Raw genomic sequence first — 25,378 nt, 5'->3', positions numbered from 1 at the left:
TTCTAAGCACTGAGATGGGTTAGGTAAAAACATCTCTGTGTTCCAAAAAAAAGGGCTTTGATGAGCTCTGAGTTCCCATGAAACTATGACTATACCCTTGACAGCTGCCTCAGGTCAGTGACATTTATGAGGCTCTTGGTTTTGCTGTTTATTCATTTTTAAGCAGTTAGACGGTATTTAGCATCCTGGTTTTTTTTTATTTTTATTAATTTATTCTTGTTACATCTCAATGTTTATCCCATCCCTTGTATCCTCTCATTTTTCCCTCCCCCCTATTGCAAGAGACATGTCCTCACCTGATGCACAGAAGAGTGAACTGAAGGAGTGCTCCTTCTTAATTCCTTCAGGCTTGGACAAAAAGACAGAATGTTCAGACAAGAGAAATTACTAAGTATGCAAATACAAAAATGCTGGAGACTTTTTTTTTTTTTTTGAGTGGCAATTTCTTTACTTGTGAGGCCATGGACTAGAATCAGAAGACTTAACTTTCCACCATATCAAGATTGGCATAAACACGAAATTTTGGGCATGCCAGGTCAAAAAGAAGGTTATAAGAAAATATAATAAAAATGAGGGGACGTGATAGGATCAGAAGGAAGAGGTATAGCTCTAAGGAGATAAACTGGTACTGACCATCCCCCAAGCTTCAGTTAAGAGAATAGGAAGAGAAAAGAAACCAGAACATACACCGATTTAAAAGCATGGGCTTACCACTTGCTATGAAATATCTCAAGGTCATATGTTGTTAACTTTTGTTTTTCATCTACATATAGTCAACACTGCTCTACTATCTGGACTCAGTGCACTGCCAGTCAAGGGGGTCTACTCACCTCGACTATGAGGACTTTCACAACCGTGTCCCTTTTCCCCGTTTCAGGCACTGTGGGCACATCAGAGCCACAGGCCTCTGGGGACTGTCCTGCTTCTGCAGTCACAGAGAAATTCACATTCCCTGAAACACATGGTCCACAGAGATGAGCTCAGATGTGCCAGAAACTTGCCATCCACCAAAGTCCCAAGATCTACAAGGTATCCTTAGTCTGTGAGCCATGCAAGTGCTTGCCCAGTATTTAAAATGAGGTAAGCTGGGCCAGGTGTGGTGGCGCACTTCTTTAATCCCAGCACTGGGAGGCAGAGACAGCCTGATCTCTGTGGGTTAGAGGCCAACCTGGTCTACAGGGAGAGGTCAGGGCATTCAAGGCTCTCTGGAAGAGAAAGGTAAATTGACTGAACGTTTTCTCTCGGGGATCCAATGGGAAGAAAGCAATTTAAGAAACATTCTTACACTCACTCTTTCTGGGTAAAGTCTTCTTACAAAATTTTTCACTCACCTAAAGATTTGGGAGTTACCAACCAGGATTCTGTGTGCCTCCCATTGGCACAGAGGCAGTAAGAATCTTGGTCTTTTGCCACTGGGACAGCTGTGAAGTCAGGAGAGGCCTCCAGCTCCACACTCACCTGTGGCCCCACAGGGGGGAAAATAGCAGAGATGTTACCATGTAAGGACAGCACAAACGCGTGGGAGGAGGTAGGTAAAAGAATGTGAAGGGTATTTGTGTCAAAAAGAGATCAGGAGGGGTGTTTTTTGAAAAAACACATGCCTAAAATGTCTTGGATTTCATATACACAAACATGTCCACAATTTTATTCAGCTACCGCCATCTATTATCTACAAAAAAGGGAGATAATTATGTATTTCTCTATCTTTGCTTTATTTTGATGGCAGAAATATATTTACTGTACTAGATTTTTTTGTTACCAATGACCATGTTTAATTTCAGATAACTGTTTCTAAAACCACAGTTACATGTTTAAACAGTTTGTCTGAGTAATTTCATCCTTTGTCACATAGGGGTGTTTTGCCTTCTTGATGTTGCATTAGTGACTGCGGGCCTTAATGCTTCTACTTCCAGTGTCTTGTGCAGAAAGTCCTCTCAATTGCCAATGAGCTCAAGCTAGTCACCATTTTCTCTTCTATCACATTCAGGGTACCACATGTAATATATAATATCTTCACACATATGCATATATATATAATATATCTAAGTATGTACATAATTGGAATAAAAACAGATAGATGACCCACAGAATAAAATTGAAGACCAAGACATAAGTCATAAAACCTACTGACACCCATTTTTAAATAAAGGATACAAATGACACACTGGAAATAGGAGACCATCTTTAACAAATGGTATTTGTCCTACTGGATAGTTGCATGTAGAATAATGAAAATAGACCCACATTTATCATCCTGTAATATACTGAACTGTAATGTGTCTGAGACCTTGATACACTGTACTAGATTTTTAACTACTAAAGTATACACCTGCTTCTAACAAAAGCAAAACCCACTGTAAACAGTATGCCATTTTCTCCTGACTAGAGCCTCATACATCTACATGGACTGTATCTTTTGATTGTCTACGAAGGCCTCATGGAACATCTTATCTCTGTCCATACAGCATGTACTGCTTCAATATGGGCAAAAAAGTCACCTTTACATCTTGTGTAGAGTCCATACTATTAACCTCTGTGCTGTATATGTTTAGCTACAGTCTAGGAATTAAGCATTTGGAACCAGTGTGGATGGATTTAGTACAGTCTCTTTCTTCCCTTCATAGATTTGCACACACTAATCATCCTCGTCCCCTCTAGACAAGCTTAACTCAGAAAGGTGCTCACCCGGATGCACGAAGGAATGTAGCTCTGCACAGTGGCCTTGAGCGTGAAGGCTTCTCCACGGATCACAGAGTAGGGCATCGTGAGCTCCACGAAGAAGGGCTGGAAGGCTTGGAGAGATACCACAGGGGAGAGGCCAAGCCCAGTGTCGTTGGACAGGCAGAGGGCTCCGGCCTTCCACTCAGTGATGGTGTCAGGGACCGTCACTTCCATGTCAGCTACTCCTGAGGAGCTGGGGAGGGAGAAGGTGAAGCACAGGAAGTGAGCACATCTGCTGGTTATTGCTGAGATGGTGACCATTAACCATGATGGAACACAGCCCCGCTGCGTCCTTCAGAGGAGTGATAGGAAGTGAACAGTGTAAACAGGACTCCAAATGGAGAAATAAAAGGTCTTTCTGCAGTCCTGTTTTCACAACTCATATCATAGCCTATGGCCCTTCAAAGTCCTCGTGTTAGTGGAAATTGGAACATAGATTTGAAGCTGTCTCTGAACCCCCATCTCTGAAATACTATACAACAACTGTCGACCTGCATGGCCTACTCTATGTTGCAGTCTAGTGGCCTCCTCCATGTAGGACTGCCTCACTTACGGTGTTCCTGAATGGTTGTAAGCATCAAAAAGGTACATGATGTTTTTTATGTACCTTTTTTCTGGGAGTGATGAAAATACATACATTTTATAATTGACAGGTTGATACGCTGTTTTCCTTAAGTTAGTCATTTCCCTTGTTTATGATACACATTAATTAGAGAAATACTAGAAAACAAGGAAAAATTTCATACCTAGCCGAAATCATACAACTGGAAATTACTTACTCTACTGTGACTAAATCCCAGATCCAGGTTTCAGGAAAATATTTTCGAATAGTCTCAGCAACTGAATCTTCAAGCTGTGTCTTCTCATGTGATGGAGATGTTCTTGCTCCAAAGTGTGCAGGTACAGGTCTTCCTGAACTCCTATATAAAGCTAAGTACATGTGCCCTTTAACTCAGTGCCTTTTCTTTTACTGTTCTTACTTCTATTTGCAAGCCCCGGTTTTCCCATTACTGCTTCATCTCTATTCCTTAGGAAATTTTCTTCTCCTCTCATGACACATCTACAAAAAGTTCTTCACACTTCACACACTGATTCTCTATTAGAGTAACTGTTGCATTTTTCATTATTTTAAGGCAAAGAAGGAAGAGCCTCCAGCCTTCATCTTTCCTGTAGTACCAGCATGCATTTGAGCACATTTTGTTCAGGGAAGTTCGGGTTCTTTCTCTGTTATTTGGATGCTATACATGCTCTACAATTTTATTATCACCTTTGATAAATAACTCACATCTATTTTGGTTCTGAAAATAAACGATGGATTGCTACTTTACCTTCTACTACCGTACCATGATAGCCAAGACATAATTTGGGATGTTTGATCTTCAAGTTGGTTAATGCCATTAAACCCATGTCCTAAAAGAGAGATTGTTAGTCAAGCAAAATATCTCAAAAATCTGAAAAAATCTCTGTGTGTATAAAAATTACAGGTATCATTTCACATGTTCAAGTAGGATTCCTGTTTCAATTGTGTTTTCATACTCTCTAGAGTGAGCAGCACAGAGTTCATAGTGAGGCATATGCTCCGACCTTCTTTCTGATGCAATTATGTTATTTTTAAAAGGTGGTGCATGCTTTTAATTCCAGCATTTGCCAGGCAGAGGCAGAGCAGAGGCAGGCAGATCTCTGTGAGTTTGAAGCCAACCTGGTCTACCTAGTGAATTTTAGGACAGCCAAGCTACACAGTGAGAGCCTGCCTCATGTCACTTACCCATTCTGGGCCAGTTTCTTTAACAGAAAGAGAAAAAATTGCCTAGACTGGGCACTCTCCAACATGCAGTTTTTGGAATGCCTTGAATTGAACCCACGGTCTACCACATGTAAGGGACAGTTATTTCAATCCCTGGCACAACTCTAAAATTCTTTACTGATATAATTTTTCATTAAGCCTAAATAATTCACAGAGCAGCATGTTAGAGGATAATATGGCTTACGTCCAGGTATTCATAGACGTCCTTCTCATTTGCTTTTCTTACTGAATGTGTGACACCCACAAGGGCCTTATCTCCAGGCCAGACACAAAAGACTTGGTCTTTGGGCAGCTGGTGGAAACTTGGTATAGGGTCCTTGTCCTGCATTTCTGGCAGGTTGTATATCTGTAAGAAACAGGAGACAAGGGGTCCTCTTTCTTAGAAGACATGAAAAGAAAGTAGTGTGATCACAGCAAGTCACTTGATGTTCAAGAAGCAGCTGTAATCGTTGAAAGTACTGGCACCCAGAGCGTGGGTAGGGCAGAGTGGTGGGAGCAAGGGAACGCCCTTCCTGCTTCTTGTCAGACCCTTCAGGCAGTACATGAGTTTTTAAACTAAACACATTTAAACTATTTCTTAGCTACAACAATTGCTCAAGAAATCTTCTATTTAATAGATTCGGAGAAAGTAAAAATTCAAAAAAAAAACCCGAGGATCCAAGATGGCGGTGAACAGTGTGGACCGTGTTTGGAGGCTCCAGTGAACAATTCAGGGAAGCGCATAGATTTCTGAGCCAGGAACACTGAGGGACCAGGCTGCGGAGGACCTACATGCCCCTGCACATGGGAGGAGCGCGGATTTTCTTGGATCGGAGTAGCAGTGGCAGAGGCAACAGCAGCAGCAGTGGCACCAGTGGCACCAGCGACACCAGCGACACCAGCGGCACCAGTGGCGGTGGCTGAGGTTTGCAGCTCAGAGCCTTCCAGTGGAGGCAATTGGTGTGGTGGCCGGTGGGAATTGCTGCGGGAGAGGGGACTCTGGGCAGGATTTGGATCGCGTGGTGCCTTGGGACCCAGACTGTACTCGGCGGACAGTTTGACCCCAGAGTCCCAGGTTCAGCATAGTCCGCAGTGCCGTGGAGACACTGGCTCAACTCAGCAAGCAATTCTGCCTGAAGCACCAGCTCAGAGCAGCCACAGCTCCCCTGCTGTGATGCAGGCTGGGCAGAGCACTCAACTCCACCTGAGACGCTGGCTCGGCTCAGAAAACAGTTCTACCCGAGACACTAGCTCAGTTCGGCAGGCAGTTCCTGGGTGCTGACTCAGACTGAGGCCAGCAGGCAGATTCAGCCCAGAGTCCCTAGCTGGACTTGCTGGGCAGATTGGGCCCCGACGCTCTAGCTGAGCTGTGAGCACAGGCTCGGCGGCATAATACTCTGGCTGGACTATCCACGCAGTTTAGGCCTGGAGTCCCAGGCTGAACTCAGCGCACAGTGTGAGTCCAGAGTCCCTGACTGAGCTCGGTGCACAATTCTGCCCTGGAGACTTGGGTGGAGCTCGGCGTGCAATTTGGGGTCAGAGTCCCTAACTGTGCTTGGCAGACAGATTGGGCCCAGAGACTCTAGCTGAGCTTTTGGCACAGTCCTGGCTCTAAGACTCTGGTGGGACACAGTGTGCAGTTTGAGTCCAGAATTCCTGGCTGAGCGTGGCGGACAGTTGGGGCCCTGAGTCAATAACTGACCACAGCACGCACTTTGGGCCAAAAGCCCCTAGCTGAGCTTGGTGCGCAGTCCCAGCCCAAAACTTCTGGCTGGGCCCTGTGTGAATTTTTGGCCCAGAATCCCTAGCTGTGCTCGGCAGACAGTTCAGGCCCTGAGAATCTAGATGAGTTCGGCCCGTGGTTCGGGCCCAGTGTTCCTGGCTGGACTTGGCAGGGAACACAGAAGGCTGTGGATACCTTGGCCTGACCCAACGCACATTCCGACACCCAGAACAATTGCAGGTCCCACAGCACAGGGAAGCTGAGGATCACTGGCTGTGAGAGTCCAAAACAACAGGGCTAACCTCCTAACATCCACACCAGTGAAGCATCAGAGCTTCCAGCATAGGAAAATCGTGAGAAAACAAGTGAATCTATCATCAGACTTCCTCCATCCAACTCTGGAAGCTACCCAACAAAAACAAAGATGGAAAGATGTCTAAAGGACAGCGAAAAAGCATACGCAAAAAAAACAACAACAACAACAACAACAACATGGCGTCTCCAGTTTCCAGCTATCCCAAAGAAAACAACCCAGAGAACTCAAATACAATGGAAATACAAGAAAATGACCTCAAATCCTTAGTAATGAGGATGATAATGGAGGAAACAAATAAAATTCATAATCAAATGCAGGAAGACACATAAAAGAAGCACATAGAGTGAAACTGGAAATTTTTCAGGAAAATGCAAACAACCAGATGAAAGAAATAAATAAAACAGTTCAAACTCTGAAGACCTATAAAGAGGCAATGGAAGAAACTCAGGAATATACAATCAGATGAAAGAAATCAAAAAGTCAGTTCAAGATGAAAATGAAAATGGATTCAATGATAAACACACAGACAGAAGAAAAACGAAAATGGGAGACCTCAGAGAAGAAGGCGGGCAACACAGAGGTGAGCTTTTCTAACAGAATCCAAGAGATGGAAGAACGAGTCTCAGGTCTAGAAGATACAATCACAGATCTTGAAGCAACCATTAAAGAAAATGCCAAATCTGGAAAACTCCTGACACAAAACTTCCAAGAGATTAAGGACACCATAAAAAGAAGAAATTTGAGGATAATAGGCATTGAATAAAGAGAAGATATCAGACTCCAAGGCCCAGAAACTATTCTCAACAAAATCATAGAAGAAAATTTCCCGGAGGAGGATCCAAGATGGTGGCGAGCAGTGTGGACCGCGTTTGGAGGCTCCAGTGAACAATTCAGGGAATTGCACAGATTTCTGAGCCAGGAACACCAAGGTCCCAACAGCAGGGCAGCGTGAGTGCTCCATGGATCGGAAAGACCACAGTGTAGAGGACTTGCATGCCCCTGCACACAGGAGGAGGGTGGATTTTCACTGATCGGAGCAGCAGAGGCAGCAACACCAGCAGCACCAGCGGCACCAGCGGCACCAGCAGCGGTGGCTGAGGTTTGCAGCTCATAGCTGTCCGGTGGAGGTGATTGGTGTGGTGGCTGGTGGGAGTTCCTGCGGGAGAGGGGACTCTGGGCAGGATTTGGGTCGTGTAGTGCCTTGGGACCCAGATGGGACTCGGCGGACAGTTCGGCCCCAGAGTTCCGAGTTCTGGCCCAGTCCAGCAAGCAATTCTGCCCGAGGCACTAACTCAGAGCGGCCTCAGCTCCTCTGCTGTGGCGCAGGCTTAGTGGAGCACTCAGTTCCACCCGAGGCACCACTTCAGCTCATCGGCAGCTCCCCTGCAGTGACACAGTCTGGGTGTAGCACTTGTTTCCACCATTGGAGCTAACTCAGAGCAGACACAGTTCTCCTGCTGTGGTGCAGGCTTGGCAGAGCATTCAGTTCCACACTAGGCACCACCTCAGCTCAGCGGCAGCTCCCCTGCGGTGTCACAGTCTGGGCAGAGTGCTTGGTTCCGCCACCGGCGCTAACTCAGCGCAGCTGCAGTTATCTTGCTGTGATGCAGCCTGGGCTGAGTGCTCAGTTCCAACACCGGCGCTGATTCAGCACAGCCACAGTTCTCCTGCTGTGACGCAGGCTGGACAGAGCGCTCGGTTCCATCACCCACGCTGGCTCAGTGCAGCCGCAGTTCTCCTGCTGTTACATAGGCTCAGGGGAGCACTCAGTTCCACCCTCTCTAAGACTCTGGTTGGACACAGTGTGCAGTTTGAATCCAGAATTCCTGGCTGAGATTGGTGGATAGTTCGGGCCCTGAGTCAATAACTGACCACAGCACTCACTTTGGGCCAAAAGCCCCTGGCTGAGCTTGGTGCGCAGTCCCAGCCCAAAAATTCTGGCTGGACCCTGTGAGCATTTTTGGGCCCAGAATCCCTAGATGTGCTCGGCAGACAGTTCAGGCCCTGAGAATCTAGCTGAGATCAGCCCGTGGTTCGGGCCCAGTGTTCCTGGCTAGACTTGGCAGGGGACACAGAAAGCTGTGGATACCTTGGCCTGACACAAGGCTCATTCAGAGACCCAGAATGATCGCAGGACCCACAACACAAGGGAGCTGAAAATCACTGGCTGTGAGAGTCCAAAACAACAGGGCTAACCTCCTAACATCCACACCAGTGAAGCATTAGAGCTCTCAGCCTAGGGAAAACTTGAGAAAATAAGTGAACTATCATCAAATTCAGTCCATCAAACTCAGTCCATCCAACTCTGGAAGCTACCCAACAAAAACAAAGATGACAAGATGTCTAAAGGACAGCGAAAAAGCATATGCAAAAAAAACCCAAAACAACATGACTTCTCCAGTTTCCAGCTATCCCAAAGAAAACAACCCAGAGAACTGAAATACAATGGAAATACAAGAAAATGACCTCAAATCCTTAGTAATGAGGATGGTAATGGAGGAAACAAATAAAATTCATAATCAAATGCAGGAAGATGCAGACAAACAGGTGAGAGACATAAAAGAAGCACATAGAGTAGACATGGAAAAATTTCAGGAATATACAAACAATCAGATGAAAGAAATCAAAAAGTCAGTTCAAGATCTGAAAATGAAAATGGATTCAATGATAAACACACAGAAAGAAGAAAAACGAGAATGGGAGACCTCAGAGAAGAAGGCGGGCAACACAGAGGTGAGCTTTTCTAACAGAATCCAAGAGATGGAAGAACGAGTCTCCGGTCTAGAAGATACAATCACAGATCTTGAAGCAACCATTAAAGAAAATGCCAAATCTGGAAAACTCCTGACACAAAACATCCAAGAGATTAAGGACACCATGAAAAGAAGAAATTTGAGGATAATAGGCATTGAAGAAAGAGAAGATATCAGACTTCAAGGCCCAGAAATTATTCTCAATAAAATCATAGAAGAAAATTTCCCCAATCTAAAGAAAGAGATGCCTATAAACATACAAGAGGCCTACAAAACACCAAATAGAATTGACCAGAAAAGAAAAACTGCCCACCACAGAATAATCAAAACACAAAACATGCAGAACAAAGAAAAAATATTAAAAGCTGCAAGGGAAAGGGGCCAAATAACATTTAATGGCAAATCTATCAAAATTTCCCCCAACTTCTCAGCAGAGACGATAAAAGCCAGAAGGGCCTGGACAGAGATCCTGCAAACCCTAAGAGACCACAGATGCCAGGCCAGACTACTTTACCCAGCAAAATTATCAATAACCATTGATGGAGAAAACAAAATATTCCATGACAAAAACAAATTCAAACAGTACCTATCCACAAATCCAGCTTTACAGAAGGTACTAGAAGGAAAACTCCATCCCAAAGGGTCAAGCTACAACCAAAACTACCCAGGAAATAGATAACTATCCCATGGCAAAAACACAACTACACAAACGCTACAAGGGAAACAACGTCAAAATTATGACTCTTAACAGTCACTGGTCATTAATATCTCTCAACATCAATGGCGTCAATTCTCCAATAAAAAGACACAGACTAACTGAATGGGTGCATCAACAAGATTCAACATTCTTCTGCATTCAAGAAACACATCTCACCCATAGTGAAAGGCATTACCTCAGAGTAAAAGGATGGAAAAAATATTCCAACCTTCAAAACTTGCTTCACAAGAAGCAAGCAGGCATAGCCATTTTAATATTGAACAAAATAGACTTTCAACCAAAATTAATCAAAAGGGATGAGGAAGGACACTTCATACTCATCAAAGGTAAAGTCAACCAAGATGACATCACAATTCTGAACATCTATGCTCCCAATACAAGGACACCCACATTTGTAAAAGATCTGCTAAAAAAGCTTAAACCACACATCAATCCCCACACAATAATAGTGGGAGACTTCAACACCCCACTCTCACTGAAGGATAAGTCATGGAAACAGAAACTAAGCCGAGAAACAACATCATTAACCAATGCCATGGGTCAAATGGATCTAACAGATATCTATAGAACCTTTCACCCAAACAAGAAAGAATATACCTTCTTCTCTGCACCCCATGGAACCTTCTCCAAAATTGCTCACATCGTAGGTCACAAAGCAAGCCTCAACAGATACAAGAGGATTGAAATAATACCTTGTATCCTATCAGATCACCATGCACTTAGGCTGCAATTCAACAACAACAGAAATAACAAAAGCCTACACATATGTGGAAACTAAACAACCCTCTGCTAAATGACACCTGGGTCAGGGAAGAAATCAAGGAGTTTCTGAAATCCAATGAAAATGAAGGAACAACATACCCAAATTTGTGGGATACATTGAAAGCAGTGCTAAGAGGAAAATTCATAGCACTAGGTGCCTTTACAAAGAAATTAGAAACATCACACATAAGCATCTTAATGACACAACTGGAAGCCCTAGAAAAAAAGAAGCAGAAACACCCAAGAGGAGTAGACGCCTGGAAATAATCAAACTCAGGGCTGAAATTAACAAATTAGAAACAAAAAAAACAGTTCAAAGAATCAACAAAACCAAGAGCTGGTTCTTTGAGAAAATCAACAAGATAGACAGACTGTTAGCCAAACTAACTAAAAGGCAGAGAGACAGTATTGAAATCAACAAACTCAGAAATGAAAAGTGAGACGTAACAACAGACACTGAAGAAATACAAAGAATCATAAGATCCTACTTTGAAGGCATATATACCACAAAATTTGAAAATCTAAGGGAAATGGACAATTTTCTTGATCAATTTTACTTGACAAAGTTGAGTGAAGAACAGATAAACAAGCTAAATAGTCCCATTTCCCCTACAGAAATAGAAGCAATCATTGATAGTCTCCCAACCAAAAAAAGCTCATTGTCAGATGGTTTCAGTGCAGAATTCTACCAGACCTTCAAGGGCGAGCTAATACCGATACTATTCAAGCTACTCCAAAAGATAGAAATAGATGGAAAATTACCAAATTCATTCTATGAGGCTATAGTCTCATTGATACCTAAACCTCACAAAGACTTAACAAAGAAAGAGAATTTCAGACCAATTTCTCTTATGAACAATGCAAAAATACTAAATAAAATACTTGCAAAACGAATATAAGAACACATCAAAGATATCGTTCACTATGACCAAGTAGGCTTCATTCCAGGCATGCAGGGATGGTTTAGTATTCGGAAATCCATCAATGTAATCCACCATATAAACAAACTGAAAATAAAAAACCACATGATCATCTCTTTGGATGCAGAGAAAGCATTTGACAAAATTCAACACCCATTCATGTTTAAAGTTTTAGAGAGATCGGGGATACAATGCACTTTTCTCAACATAATAAAGGCTATATACAGCAAGCCAATAGCCAAAATTAAAGTAAATGGTGAGATACTCAAGGAAATTCCTCTAAAATCGGGAACAGGGCAAGGCTGCCAACTCTCTCCATATCTCTTCAATATAGTACTCGAAGTTCTAGCCAGAGCAATAAGACAACAAAAGGAGATCAATGGTATCCAAATAGGAAAAAAGGAAGTCAAATTATCCCTATTTGCAGATGATATGATAGTGTACATAAGTGACCCTCAGAATTCCACCAGAGAACTCCTAAAGCTGATAAACACCTTCAGCAAATTGGCTGGATACAAAATTACCTCAAAAAAGTCTGTAGCCTTCCTATACACAAATGACAAGCTTGCAGAGGAAGAAATTAGGAAAACCACACCCTTCACAATAGCCACAAGCAATATAAACTATCTAGGAGTTACCCTATCTAAGCAAGTGAAAGGCTTGTTTGAAAAAAACATTCAAAACTCTGAAGAAAGAGATTGAAGATGACCTTAGAAGACGGAATGATCTTCCTTGCTCATGGATCAGGAGAATTAACATAGTAAAAATGGCCATCCTACAAAAAGCAATCTACAGAGTCAATGCAATCCCTATCAAAATACCTACACAATTTTTTAAAGACATTGAAAGTTCAATCCTGAACTTCATATGGAAAAACAAAAAAAAAACCAGAATAGCTAAAACAATCTCATACAATAAAAGGTGCTCCAGAGGAATCTCCATACCTGATCTCAAACTGTACTATAAAGCAATAATAATTAAAACAGCTTGGTACTGGCACAGCAACAGGCTGGTTGATCAGTGGAATCAAATGGCTAAGACAAAAAACTCAAGCGACACCACATGCTGGCGAGGATGTGGGGAGAGAGGAACACTTCTTCATTGCTGGTGGGAATGCAAACTAGTACAGCCACTTTGGAAATCTATCTGGTGCTATCTCAGAAAAATGAGAATAGGGCTTCCTCAAGACCCAGCTATTCCACTCCTTGGAATATACCCAGAAGATGCTCCAGCACACAACAAGAAAATTTGCTCAACCATGTTCACAGCAGCCTTATTCATAGTAGCCAGAACATGAAAACAGCCTAAGTTTCCCTCAGTAGAAGAGTGGATAAAGAAACTGTGGTACATATACACTATGGAATACTACTCAGCTATTAAAAACAAGGAATTCCCGAAATTTGGGGATAAATGGATTGAGCTAGAAATGATCATAATGAGTGAGTTAACCCAGAAGCTGAAAGACTCAAATGGTATGTACTCACTTATATCAGCATACTAGCCCAAGGGGCATGTCCCACGAAAGCCTTCACTTACCAGGAAACTGGGACAGAGGGGAGGACATCCTATTGGGACTCTAAATGAGAGACACATGGGAGAATAGCAAAGTAGAAGGATCCAGAGGGTCCTAGAAACCTACAAGTAGAACATTATGATAGGCAGATTTGGGCCCAGGGGTGCCGCTCAAACTAAGACACCAGCCAAGGACAATACAGGTGGTAAACTTTAAACCCCTACCCATATCTAGCCAATGGTCAGAACATTCTCCACAGTTGAGTGGAGAGTGGGATATGACTTTCTCATGAACTCTGGTGCCTCACATTTGACCATGTCCCCTGGAAGGGGGAGACCTGATGGCACTCAGAGGAAGGACAGCAGGTTACCAAGAAGAGACTTGATACCCTATGAGCATATACAAGGGAAGGTAATCCCCCTCAGGAACAGTCATAGGGGAGGGGAATAATGGGAAAATGGGAGCGAGGGAGGAATGGGAGGATACAGGGGATGGGATAACCATTGCGATGTAACAAGAATAAATTAATAAAAAAATTTAAAAAAAAGAAAAAAGACCTTTTAGTAGTATGCTTTCTAAAGCACTTTCTGCATGTGCACCATAAAAATATCATAATTTAAATCAAATTAAATTCTGGTTTAATTTACGTGTCTGTTCAAGACTGGTAAGTTCCCAGCATTATTCAGACTAAAGATTTCTGTTTTTTAAACGTACATGTGCACCTTACATTTTAAAACATGATATTAGCCAGTGTCAATAATAATTTTTAAGCTATTACAGTGACTGTGTAACCATTCCTAATAAATCCTTTCTTAATGCAATATAAAGAAGAGTTTCACTATCGTTAACTTGGCCGAGACTCCTGGAAATAGTTTATGGTTTTAGTTGTCCTGAGAATTTTCAAAACAAGTTGAGAACCTTGTATTTCAATTTTAAAAATATTATATCTTTTTCTTATTTGGGAGACTCTTGAGATGTATAAGACTCCATATATATGAACTGTTTCCTTTGGTTCCCAGTGGCAGCTTCATTTTGAAAAGCTCCATCATGAGCATCTGAAAGGGACAATCCACTCCTGGAGTAAGATAGGAGCAGTAATGACACAGAGGGCCTGGGTCACATGCAAGCTTTGCAGCTTACTGACTGCTTTACTTCCTAGTTTGTCTTGAGTTTATTGGCCGAAGTTTTCTGAGGTGTTCTTCGGGATCTTATAATGTAGAGCTCCCTTATAGATGTCCTTAGCATTAAACGCAGTATACATACGTTCAAGAGCCCTAGTGGCTGAATGATCACTGCTTTATGTAGCACCAGGGGCTCCTCCTGCTCTGAGCCTCTGGTCTTGGCCTTTCTTGGGCAGAAGCTGACCAGGACTCACCCAGGAAAGAGAGAGCTCAGCTTCAGGCTTCAGGAGCAATACGCTTTGGTCCACTGCTCTCAGGCCACAGAGGGACTGAGGAGAAGCTGTGACACGCAGATGGGCCTGTGAGGCAGGAAGACTTTGGGCTGGCTTGAAGCTTAGGTCCACCTGCAGGAAGGGAAATAGAGCTTAGCAGTGGTTCTGCCACATGGAGTCACCTTGTAACTGCACTGCATGCCTGTTTTTCCAGGCTGGGACTACTGCCAGAAGCTTAGCTGAAGCTCTTAGCCTCCCCTTTCTCACCGGGATTGATTTAGGAAAATAAGAAATGTGTCAAATTCTGAAGCAAAAAAATGTCCATTTTGGCTTCCTAAAAGTCTTGCAAATAGCTCTTTTTTGGAATGTGTGCACATGCAAGTACTTGAGTGGGGTGTAAAGCACACATGTGTGCAGGTGCATGTACCCATTTGTCCAGCAGAGAGCAGAGGAGGGTGTGGGTGGCCTGCTTTCCTCTGTAACTCCTTCTCTTGAGACTTTCTAAAGATCCTGGCTGCTAAAGATCCTGGCAGCCAGCAAGTCCCAGTAATTCTCCTGCCTCTGACCTCCACAGCACTGGGGCTATGGGAGCCTGCAGTCATGACACTGCATGAGTGCTATTATTGGAACTTTATGTGGCAAGCACCATGGAGTCCCTAAATTATTCCATTTTAAGGGCCTTTTCATGATAAGTCTTATACCTGAGGTGGAAAATCTGAATTCTTTTTCCCTCAAGAGACAGGGTTTACCTAGACTTGATTTGTAGACCAGGCTAGCCTCAAACTCATAGTGACTACCTGCATCTGCCTCCTGAGTGCTGGGATTAAAGATGTGTGCCACCACCGAGAGACTGATAATCAGTATTCTGATTGGAGATGTGTCTACATTTATCTCTTTCTCTCATCTATCTATCATCTGTCTATTGGTCTATCTATCTATCTATCTAACTTTGGCCATCTCTATCACTCATTTCTCAATTCTTCCTATTTAAATGTCAGGGAATGAAGCAAATAGCTGTGGCCTGGGCTGTATTGAAAGGAGGACCCTATTACTGATCTTGCATGAAATTATGTAACATGTAGGGTCTATGAGATGGCTCAGTGGGTAAAGGCAGCTGCTGTCAAGCCTGGTGACCTGAGATTGATATTCTGGACTCATGTGGATTTGATTCCGCTCTCTTGCTTCTCCACTTCCTTGCCTCTTTCATCTTCAGCCTCCAACCATTTTGGAGGTTTTCGAATTGAAATCTGGCTCTCTGGTGTTGTACACATCTTTGCCACTGAGGTACACACAGATTACTGGGTTTGGTTTACTAAACTGAAATCTGTGTTCTCAAAACATTCCAACCCCCCATTTTAAAATAGAAATTTTAGGAAATAAGTTCCTCACTTTGTTGAGAAGACACTTTTCAATGTCAAAATTTGCAGAATCTGCAATCACTTCTCCATCAGGCAAGATGGCATAGATGAGCAATTTAGCCACAGGGGCCATGCCGAACTCCACAGGGATCTCCAAGGTAAAGTTCCCTTTCTCTGGAGCTAAAGGAACTGGGAGGAGAAGGTAATGGATCAGAATGCTGACAGGAAAACCCAGATGACTAAACACAGGAATTCGAAGGACTGTCTGTAGGTGGAAGATGCTCTTACTGTTCTGTGCTTAATTGTTTGCATGCTAATGACCTCAAGAGGGTATAGGGAGCTCACTGCAAGATAGCCCCCACTAGGGGCTCACTGTAAAATTATAGCTAATCATATATTAACACTTTGTGTCTTCTACACTTTAGCATCCCAAAAGACATCTGTTAGCTATTCCTGTTATAAAAAAGGATGAAATAACTCGACTGATGTTTCATTTATTATTTAGATAAGAGGAAAAATAATAGAGATGACAGCCTGGTACTCAGGGAGCTGAAAACCAATGGCCATCTCAGAGGAGCAAGCCACATTGACAATTATAAGCATATCATGGCAAACTATTTTTCTCACTAAAATGTTCACAGCATTTACATTTCTTGAGAGAAAATTAGGCAATTGAAGTCTCTGCTGTTTTGTTGAAGCTGAGGAGATTCCAAACCCTTCTGTGATTCCCACTTAGTGTTTGTGGAAGGACTAGATGGATATTTGGTTAAATACCTAAGTAATTTTTACAATTGGTCAGTGACAAAGAGGCCCCAATTTGAGTAAATTTGTTGAGCATCAATTAAATGTCTGCCACTTCTAGAAAGTACTTGAAAAATATCTGTGACCTTACATATGAAAATCCATACACTTCCTGTGGTTGATATCCAAAGGAATAGAAATCGATAATAAACAGGTAAGTCATAGGAAATATGTTTGCATGTGGCAAGTGCCATTCGGGAAGGAAAGGATGGCAAGATGATGAGCACTGAGAATACCAGGATTCAATGGTAAGTTGGGGTTTAAATAGGAGCAGGTGAGAGAGGTCTGTTTAAGGAAGTGACAATTGAGTCAAGTTGTGGTAGAACTGAGTAAATGACATCAGGATACGACAGGGTGATTTCACACATAAACTCACAGCAGCTATGATTCCCTGCCCAAGACCTTGACAACATCAAGCCCTAGTCAAGATCCCATCATGCATGGGGAGGGATTCATGAAGACCCACTTTTAGTTGAGGAGCCATTGACAGCTGATAGCTATGGAGGGAAGAAGAGTCTGATTTCTTCTTGGATGCCACCTCTGGTAGATTGTCCATGGTCCAGAGGATGGCTCTATAGCACACGCACACACACATGTAATACTGACCAAACTAAAAAACACATGACATAAAGTAGGGAAGAATGCTGCAGAATATTTGATCCCATTGTGACCCCTGAGATTTATGATTGTAGAAACCTGTTTCATGTTTGGCATGATTGAGCCCTAGTACACACCTTTAATCCAAGAACTTTCTCTTTACTGTAAACAGGTGATTAAGGTATGGATCAACCCTAGCACACACATTTAATCCAAGAGCTTTCTGTACACAGGATTTAATAAGTTAAGCCTAGGTCAGCTGACAGGGATTAACTAGTAAGGTGAGACTTGGAGAGAAGGATATTTAAGAAAGCATGGATAAGGAGGCTTCTTTTGGGCTTTGCACTAGCAAGCCTTTGGCCTTGGGTTTGTTTGTTGTTTTTTGGTTTTTGTTTCTGTTTTGTTTTGTTTGTTTGTTTGTTTGTTTGTTTGCCTTTTCCTCCTCGCCTGTCAGCTGAGCTAGTGAGCTTTTGGGGCTTTATCTTTTGAGATGTGAGCTGAATAGGAAGGTCACCTGGGGTCTCTCTGCCTTTCTAAGCTGGCAGGTCTTCACCCAAGCATCTGGCTCCTGCGTCTCCTTTAGTAAAATCAAATGGTTGGGATTTTCATTTCTTTTAAACTACAGAATCAGCCTGGTTGAGGAGCCAGTGAGGAGTTGGTAGGGATTAGTGGGTGGCAGGTATGACTAAAGTACATTGTATAAATACATGTAACTTTCAAAAAATAAGTAAAATATCTTTAAAAATAAAAGTAAAGGGACTGGAGAGATAGCTCAGAAGTTAACGTCACATAATGCTCCACGGAAGGAACCACATTCGAATCCCGGCACCCACACCAGACTGCTCAGAACTCTGTATTTCCAGATTCACGATACCCCGGGGATCTGATGCTCCTGACTCTGACAGCTTACCCAAAACACCACACACATAACAAAAAATAATAAAAAGGAATCAAATACACCAAGAGCAGTGTAGCTAGAAGAGTTTAAGGACCAAGGCTGGCACCCTCCAGATTTTTTTGGACAGACACTTAGATAAGACATTTTGCGTTGTTGTGGCTAATCTCTACATGAACACATAGATTCCTTACTTGGGGAGTATCTTGGAGCGCTTTGTGTTTTCAGGTGCTACATCTGCAGAATAGACAGTTTTCACCATTATTGAATGAGACTCAGTTTAGGAACCTGAGACTTTCCCTGAAAGTCATGGTATGAATGATAACCTACATTAGATGGCAGAACTCTGAGCTCCTACTGTGCAGTGTTTACAGAGACTTACAAACATCATGGCCTCCTTAGTTACTCAGTGGTGAGAGTCCACTGGTGAGCATGTGTGGACTCATTTGGAGACTTCTTGCTGATTGGGAAAAAAAAACTTACGGTTTCCGGGGTCTCGTGCCTCCATGTGGTGAGTGTGGCTTCCAGTTTGGATGATCTTGCCATGGGCCATGACCTAAAATAAAAAAGTATTTCCAATCTTACATCTGCATTTTACAAGGCTTTCTTCTCACTGATGAATCTATTGATTGAGACTCAGGCAGAAATACCCAGCCCGGAACCCAGTGTGTCAGGAGAGACGTGGTCAGGATTCTTTATATTTCTCAGCTTGGAGCCAGAACTCACCAGGTAGTAAAAGTTGAGCTCTCTCAGCACTCTCAAGGCAGTCCCTCTCAGAATAAAATGTGCCCAAACTGTGTGACTCTGACTGCAGGGCAAGATGCCGGCTTCCTTCTCAAGGTAGACATAGCTCTTGCTGATGGAATAAACACTGTAGGCCACGTGGTGTGCTACTCCATATTCTTCTTCCATGCAAGGGAAATTCCAACAAAAATATTCCTCCTTGTGGTAAACCTGGAGAAGCAACAAATACTGTGCTTAGATTACCTACTCGGCAGAATCTCTCTTCTGTGATGAGTTAACTTACTTGCAATGACCGAGTAGTTGATACATCTTTTTAAAAGTAGTGAGGAGATACATGAGATGAATTTATGCCTGACACCCAGAATTTTCAAAATTCAGCATTAATATATATGAAAGAATTTTTACAAATATTAGTTTTAGTGCCTAACAAATATGCAAAATAATGGGAGGACTGAGACATTTTCATACTTTAATATGATGTACTCTGACCATATTCATCCACTTACTACAATCCTATGTCTCCCACCAGCTCTCTTCTTTCTTACCAAGGCCTCTCTGCTTTCATTTCTATTCTTTCCCATGATTCCACATTTGTGGGACAAGATGCAATGCTTTGTTTTCTCTCCTAGTCTTATAATTTTTTTCTTAAATTGACAATTTCTAAATATATGCATTTTTCTATAGACACGATGATTCTCTTTTAAATATGTGAGTAAACATCTAGAGTACACATATTTCCTATTTTCTCTACCCACTCCTCCACCGATGAGCACTGATGCTTGCTCCATTGCTGGCTGTATAGAGTCGTGCTGAAATGGAATTTCCACATAGTATCAACTTGCATTTTCTTGATAGTCATATGTGCTGAGCATGTGTGTGTGTGTGTGTCTGTGCGTGTGCACATATGTGTTCTTTGACCATTTGTAATTGGTGTCTTGAAAACGGACTATTATTGCAACCACTGAGATGACTGTGATTTTTAATCTCTTCTTTTTATATGCTGTTTTATAGATCTCTGCTTGCAAATGTGAACCCATCCCTGTATTCTTAGTATGAAACCAATTGGATCATGGTACATTTGTTCAATGTGTTGTTGAGTCTGGCATGGGAACATTTCAGTGAGGATTTTCACTTTGTGCACATCTGGTTTTGCTATCAGGGTTGTGTTGGATTCACAGAATAACTTTGGTGCAATTTCTCCTTTTGAAGCTTTTCAAAATAATATTTCCTTTTTGAAGTTTTGTTCAATTCAGCAATGAGTTCTTTCTACTCTCGGCTTTAATTTTGCTGGGCTCCCATAATTACTTCTTCAATTCAATTTCTCATTGTTGATCTGTGTAGGATTTTTTTACCTTGTTTTTGGCTTACTTTTGGTAGAATATAAACATCCAGAAATTCATTTGTTTCTTCTGATTTTTCTAATTTATCAGAATGAAAGCTTTCATAGTATTCTGTAAGAACCCTGTGTATTTCATACTATGTGTTGTAGGGGCTGCCTCTGATTTGCTAATTTGAGTTTTACCTTTTTTTGAGTTTAGACAAGAGCTAATCAATTTCGCTTATCTGTAACAGTAAAATGTATTGCTTTGGCCTAAGATGGCTAATAAGTGACACAGAGTCTGAAATGTACTTTAAAGCTGCCAACACTACACTGGCCAGAATCTACACTGATACAAATGTACTCCTAAACTAACATAAATAAACTACTCTAGACTTCATAACATACATATATCCCAAGCACTTGCCACTATGGTGATCCTCCGGCCATTTCTCTCCCCCACCCCAAAGGTAAAGCACCTTCCCTTCTAAACTGTCAATCCTGGCTCTGCCCCCTCCAGGAAATCTCATCTTCCACTTCCTGTCCTTCTGCACAGCATATTGACTCAACAGTGCTTTATTGACAGTAGTTACATCCGCTCGAGACATTCCTCCACACTTATCTTTTCAAAGAATCGATTTTGGTTTCATTGGATCTTTTTGTCCTCATCACTACTTTCAGCTATATTTATTCTTTCTTTCCTTTCATTAATTTTGTATTTGTTTTCTTCTAGTTCTGTTAACAACTTGAGGTGCAGCATTTACCTGATAGATATCTGATTATTTATGTAGGGATTCATAGCTCTTAGAATTGAATTCCCTATTAAATCTAGATTTTTTAAAGTTACATTTCCAATATTGTCAATGTTCCACTGATCAATGTCTAGAATATTATTTGGGGCCAATATATTTGTATATACCCTCCAGTTTCACATGTTATTTATTTACAATTATAGTCTCCTGTGGCATGATAGGATACTATGAATGATTTAAATTCTTTGAATTGGTAAACAATTGCTCCATGATCTAAAATGAGACCTGTTTTGAAAAAAAACTCTTAAGTCCCTAAGGGGGATGTCTATTTCATCACAGTTGGATATAGCATTTGATAGATGACTATTAAGGCCATGAGATACAAGGTACAGTTTAATCTGATATTTATTTTTTACTTTTTTGTTTGGATGATACATTTATTATTAAACATTGCATATTCAAGTCATTCATTTATATAGTTACTCGTATTTCTACCTATTTGTCCCTTTAAGCCTAGTTCTGCTTCTTTTTATGAAAATTGTTGAACCAACTTTTGGGGGATATATATTTACAGGTATATCTTCTTGATAAATTATTCACTTTTTAAAATGCAGTGACTTTACCTTGTTTCAGTTTGAAACCTACTTGTTAGATATGGACATGGTTACTAATCCTTTTTTGAGAGTTTTGTTTGTTTGGGATATGATTTTTACTTTCATTCAATTCAGTCTCTGTGGCATCTTTTTCATGGGATGTATTTCTTGTGCACAGCAAATAACTAAATGCTTTAAAATATATTCTGCCTGTTTATGGTGCATATGGAGGGGCCTAAATTAGCATACATTTACAGTTAGTATTGAATGATACAGTACTAAGTTTAAAATGTTTTTTGATAGTTCCCTTATGGTAATCTAGAGGAAGAGAGCTGATAAAATGAAGACATATTAAAAAGTATTAGATTGATTTTCGGTGTGGTCTGGGTAGTTCAACAATAGTTGTCTTTGACTAGTAGAGACTCTGGGATGTGGGTAAACATGCCTAGACCACATGAGCCTTCGCAGTCCCAACCTGGCATCAAAGGCCTGGACGATTGTTGGATAGCCAGTGGTCTTTAGGCCACACAGGAAGTCCAAAACAAACAAACAAAGAAAGAAAACACCAACACCTCGTCTACATATGATGGCAACAACAATGGCAATGGCACTCATAGAGGTGGAGGTAAGCATGGCCATGCTGAAAGTGAGTCCCATGTATAGGGTGTGTCTTCTACTTCAATTAACCCAATGACTTTCTTCATAAACATGACTAGAAGCTAACCTAATCTCTGTAATCCCTCAGAGGCTTGTTGCCTCTTATCAAATTGAAGTTAATATTAACTATCATACTGGCTTTGGATATTCTCTGTTATTTTCTTTCTCTTTTGTTCATCTTAGAAGTTTTCTAGCCTAGTGTGTTGATAATTTTTCATATTTCATTTTTCTTGTTTATTCTATTTTGATATTGCAATTTATACATCTGTAGGGATGGATATAGAACATATGCTATTATAAAAAGATTTTCTTAATCAGTGGCCCTCTTTTAAAGGCTTGATTTCTAATAAACCTTTGGAACATAAAGGGAATTCAATAAATTTGTCAACACCAAACCAAACCAGGTGTGTGAATATAATAAAAAACAATTAAAAATACCTACTGTTCCACATGTTTCAATAAATAGACAGAGAAAAATATAATATAAATTAACAGTTAAGTTTAGAAATTGGGATAAATTTTATTACTAAAGTAGCAAACCAGAGTCTGAGAAACAGAAAAAAGAATCAAGATCAGAGAGAAAGATATTGAGGCCCAATGTGAGAAAGAAAATCAAGTAACAACACAGCAAAAATCTGAAGTACATGTTGTAAGTATTGGAAATAGACTATTGGGGCAGAAATATGAGGGTGGTTCTTGGAGATAGAGAGATAATAGGGGAAAACAGGATCAAGCAACTTGAATGAAAATGCCATAATGAAACCTCTTACTTTTTTTTTCTATTTTTTTTTTTTTGTTTTGTTTTCCAAGACAGGGTTTCTCTGTTGTAGCCTTGGCTGTCCTGAACTCACTTTGTAGACCAGGTTAGCCTTGAACTGACAGAGAACTGCCTGCCTCTGCCTCCCTGGAGGTGGAATTAAAGGCATGCACCATCAAGCCTAGCTGAAAATGCCATAATGAAACCTCTTACATTCTCTCCTAATTTAAAAAACAACAAACTCCAAGAGTAGAGAAGAACAAAAAGGATAGAAAAATCTGAAATTAAAACCATGAAAGAAAAAGAAAATGAATTGTCATGACTTAGAAGAGACTGCTTGTTCCTAGGGCTTTACTTCTAGGCTCCACCAGGATGCGCATGTGTGCCTGGGCATGTGCGTGTGCTGGGGTGGAGGGGTGGAGGTAGTAAAGTTTGACATCTCCTCCTCTAAATGACTCCATGCCTCTGAGCATCTAGAAGGCTCCCAAACCAAAGCTATCTGACCTCCTAGTGAGTGCCACACTGGTCCTTTTCTTCCTACACCCAACCTCCCACATGCCCAGTTCCAATCCATGTCTCTAGAGTCTATCTGTTGTTTGCAAAGGGACATACTTTCAATTTATTTCTATAAGATAGGTTATAATTTCCATCATTTAAATTTGTAGCATCAAATGTGTGTAAGTCACCATTGGCATTCTTCTACCCACAGTGGTTCTCAGAGAGGTACCTACTGAGCCAACTAGGGGAAAAGGCCATTGGGAGTCAGAGATAAAGCTGCAGGGCCTTCAGAAACCTCTGGTAGTAAGTCAAATAGTGGAATTCTCTTCATGTGGCTCCCTCTTATGACATATATGACAAAGCTATAATTTACAAGGGAATCTTTGTGTAGTTCCAATTGACTGCAGATTACAGGTCTCCTGTGTTATTGTAGCTCCAGATTGCATTTCTAGTGCTTGCTGGATTTCTGTCTGTCTGTCTGTCTGTCTGTCTGCCTGTCTGTCTGTCTCTGTGTCTCTGTCTCTGTGCCTGAAGCAGGGATTAGTGTAACATCAACCATATTCAGTTAAACAATAAATGCCTCTTACTTCAGAATATAGCACTGCATATTTCAGTAATGAATTTGAGGACGTACAGTATCTATCCTTGACTGAATAGATAAAAACAGACTTTTAGTCATTTTTGCTTGGAGGTCCTGACATGAGATATATAAAAACTAAATAAAATAAAAGAGACTGTGAGAAATATTGTGTTTAAAAAGAATGTGCTTGAAATGTGCGCTCATACTTTTATTAGTGATCAGAAACTCTTTGTTTTGCCCTAAAATAAGAAAATTTGGAAAGAGTTCCAAGATGGCCGCACCTTTCACGCACTGTATATAATCTACTGCACCAAGACCAGGGACTGGATTGGGAGACACAGACTGCAAGAACTGGAGAACACTAGGTGAGTGGTGTCCTGCACAGTGCAGACCACAGGCAGAATAACAGCCCACAGGGGACCTGAATGCACTCTCCAGAGTTTGGAACGGAACCCACCTGCAAACTGCAGCCAGCCTCTATAGCAGAGGCAGAGTGTGTGTTGGTGAAACACGAGAGTCTCTGGCCTGGGAAAGTCTCAGAGAAACAAGTGAATCTGTCCTCAGACACTCCCACCCATACCAACCCAGTCCACGTGGAGCTCGGAGGCTGCAGCGAACCCCACAGTACCCAGAAACAGTGTGAATACTCTAGGCTGGTGTGGTCAGAGCCAGGCAGCCGGCCTCAGCAGACCGAGTCTGCAAAATTGGGTTGATAGAACCTTGCCAAGGCAGTCCCCATGGCTCAGCAGGGACTCCCACACTCATTGAAGAAGGTGGACTACCCTGAGTGTCTGGAAAGGGGTCTGAGTTGTTGCCAACACTCAATGGGACTGAGCCACCAAAGGTGCACAATCTAGGCTGGTCTGCTATCTAGACTGATATGGATAGGATCTTGTCATGGGCCACAGCGGTCAGGGTCTGGACAATTGGACAGATAAAGCCACAGTCCCTATAGCCCAGCAGGGACTTCCCACACTTGTGGGAGAAGCTGGTCTGCCTTGGGTGTCTGGAAGGGATTCTGAGGTATGGCTGCAGCTCCCTAGGACTGAGCCAACAAGGATGCGAAATCTAGACTGATCTGCTTTCTAGACTGCTCCAGGCAGGAACCTGTCTGTGGACGAGGGCAGTCCAGGATTGGACAATTGGACAAATAAAGCCACAGTCTTGGGAGAGGCTGGACTGCCCCAAGGGGTCAGGACAGAAAATTAAACAGCGCTCCCCAACAC

The 25,378-nt window shown here is 41.8% G+C and overlaps 2 protein-coding genes across 2 annotated transcripts in view; both read right to left on the bottom strand.

The window, feature by feature from the left end:
* Positions 1 to 25,378, bottom strand: part of LOC127197402 (murinoglobulin-1-like) — a 342,405-nt gene that overhangs the window by 298,633 nt on the left and 18,394 nt on the right. The window lies entirely within an intron of this gene.
* LOC127196915 (murinoglobulin-1-like) overlaps positions 1 to 25,378 on the bottom strand; it is a 55,320-nt gene that overhangs the window by 11,825 nt on the left and 18,117 nt on the right. Inside the window, exons 10-20 of the mRNA XM_051154641.1 lie at positions 18,980 to 19,207; positions 18,737 to 18,809; positions 15,992 to 16,149; positions 14,585 to 14,734; positions 4,710 to 4,871; positions 4,050 to 4,131; positions 3,501 to 3,666; positions 2,686 to 2,914; positions 1,332 to 1,458; positions 831 to 952; positions 297 to 348 (exon numbers count right to left, since the gene is read on the bottom strand). Coding sequence (XP_051010598.1) covers positions 297 to 348; positions 831 to 952; positions 1,332 to 1,458; positions 2,686 to 2,914; positions 3,501 to 3,666; positions 4,050 to 4,131; positions 4,710 to 4,871; positions 14,585 to 14,734; positions 15,992 to 16,149; positions 18,737 to 18,809; positions 18,980 to 19,207 — 1,549 coding nt within the window. The remainder of the gene's footprint in view (positions 1 to 296; positions 349 to 830; positions 953 to 1,331; positions 1,459 to 2,685; positions 2,915 to 3,500; positions 3,667 to 4,049; positions 4,132 to 4,709; positions 4,872 to 14,584; positions 14,735 to 15,991; positions 16,150 to 18,736; positions 18,810 to 18,979; positions 19,208 to 25,378) is intronic.

Source organism: Acomys russatus, chromosome 13, assembly GCF_903995435.1.
Source record: "Acomys russatus chromosome 13, mAcoRus1.1, whole genome shotgun sequence".
NCBI classification, from domain to species: domain Eukaryota; kingdom Metazoa; phylum Chordata; class Mammalia; order Rodentia; family Muridae; genus Acomys; species Acomys russatus.
The sequence above is the reverse complement of the archived record's forward strand: the minus strand, read 5'-3'. Positions and strand labels throughout refer to the sequence as shown.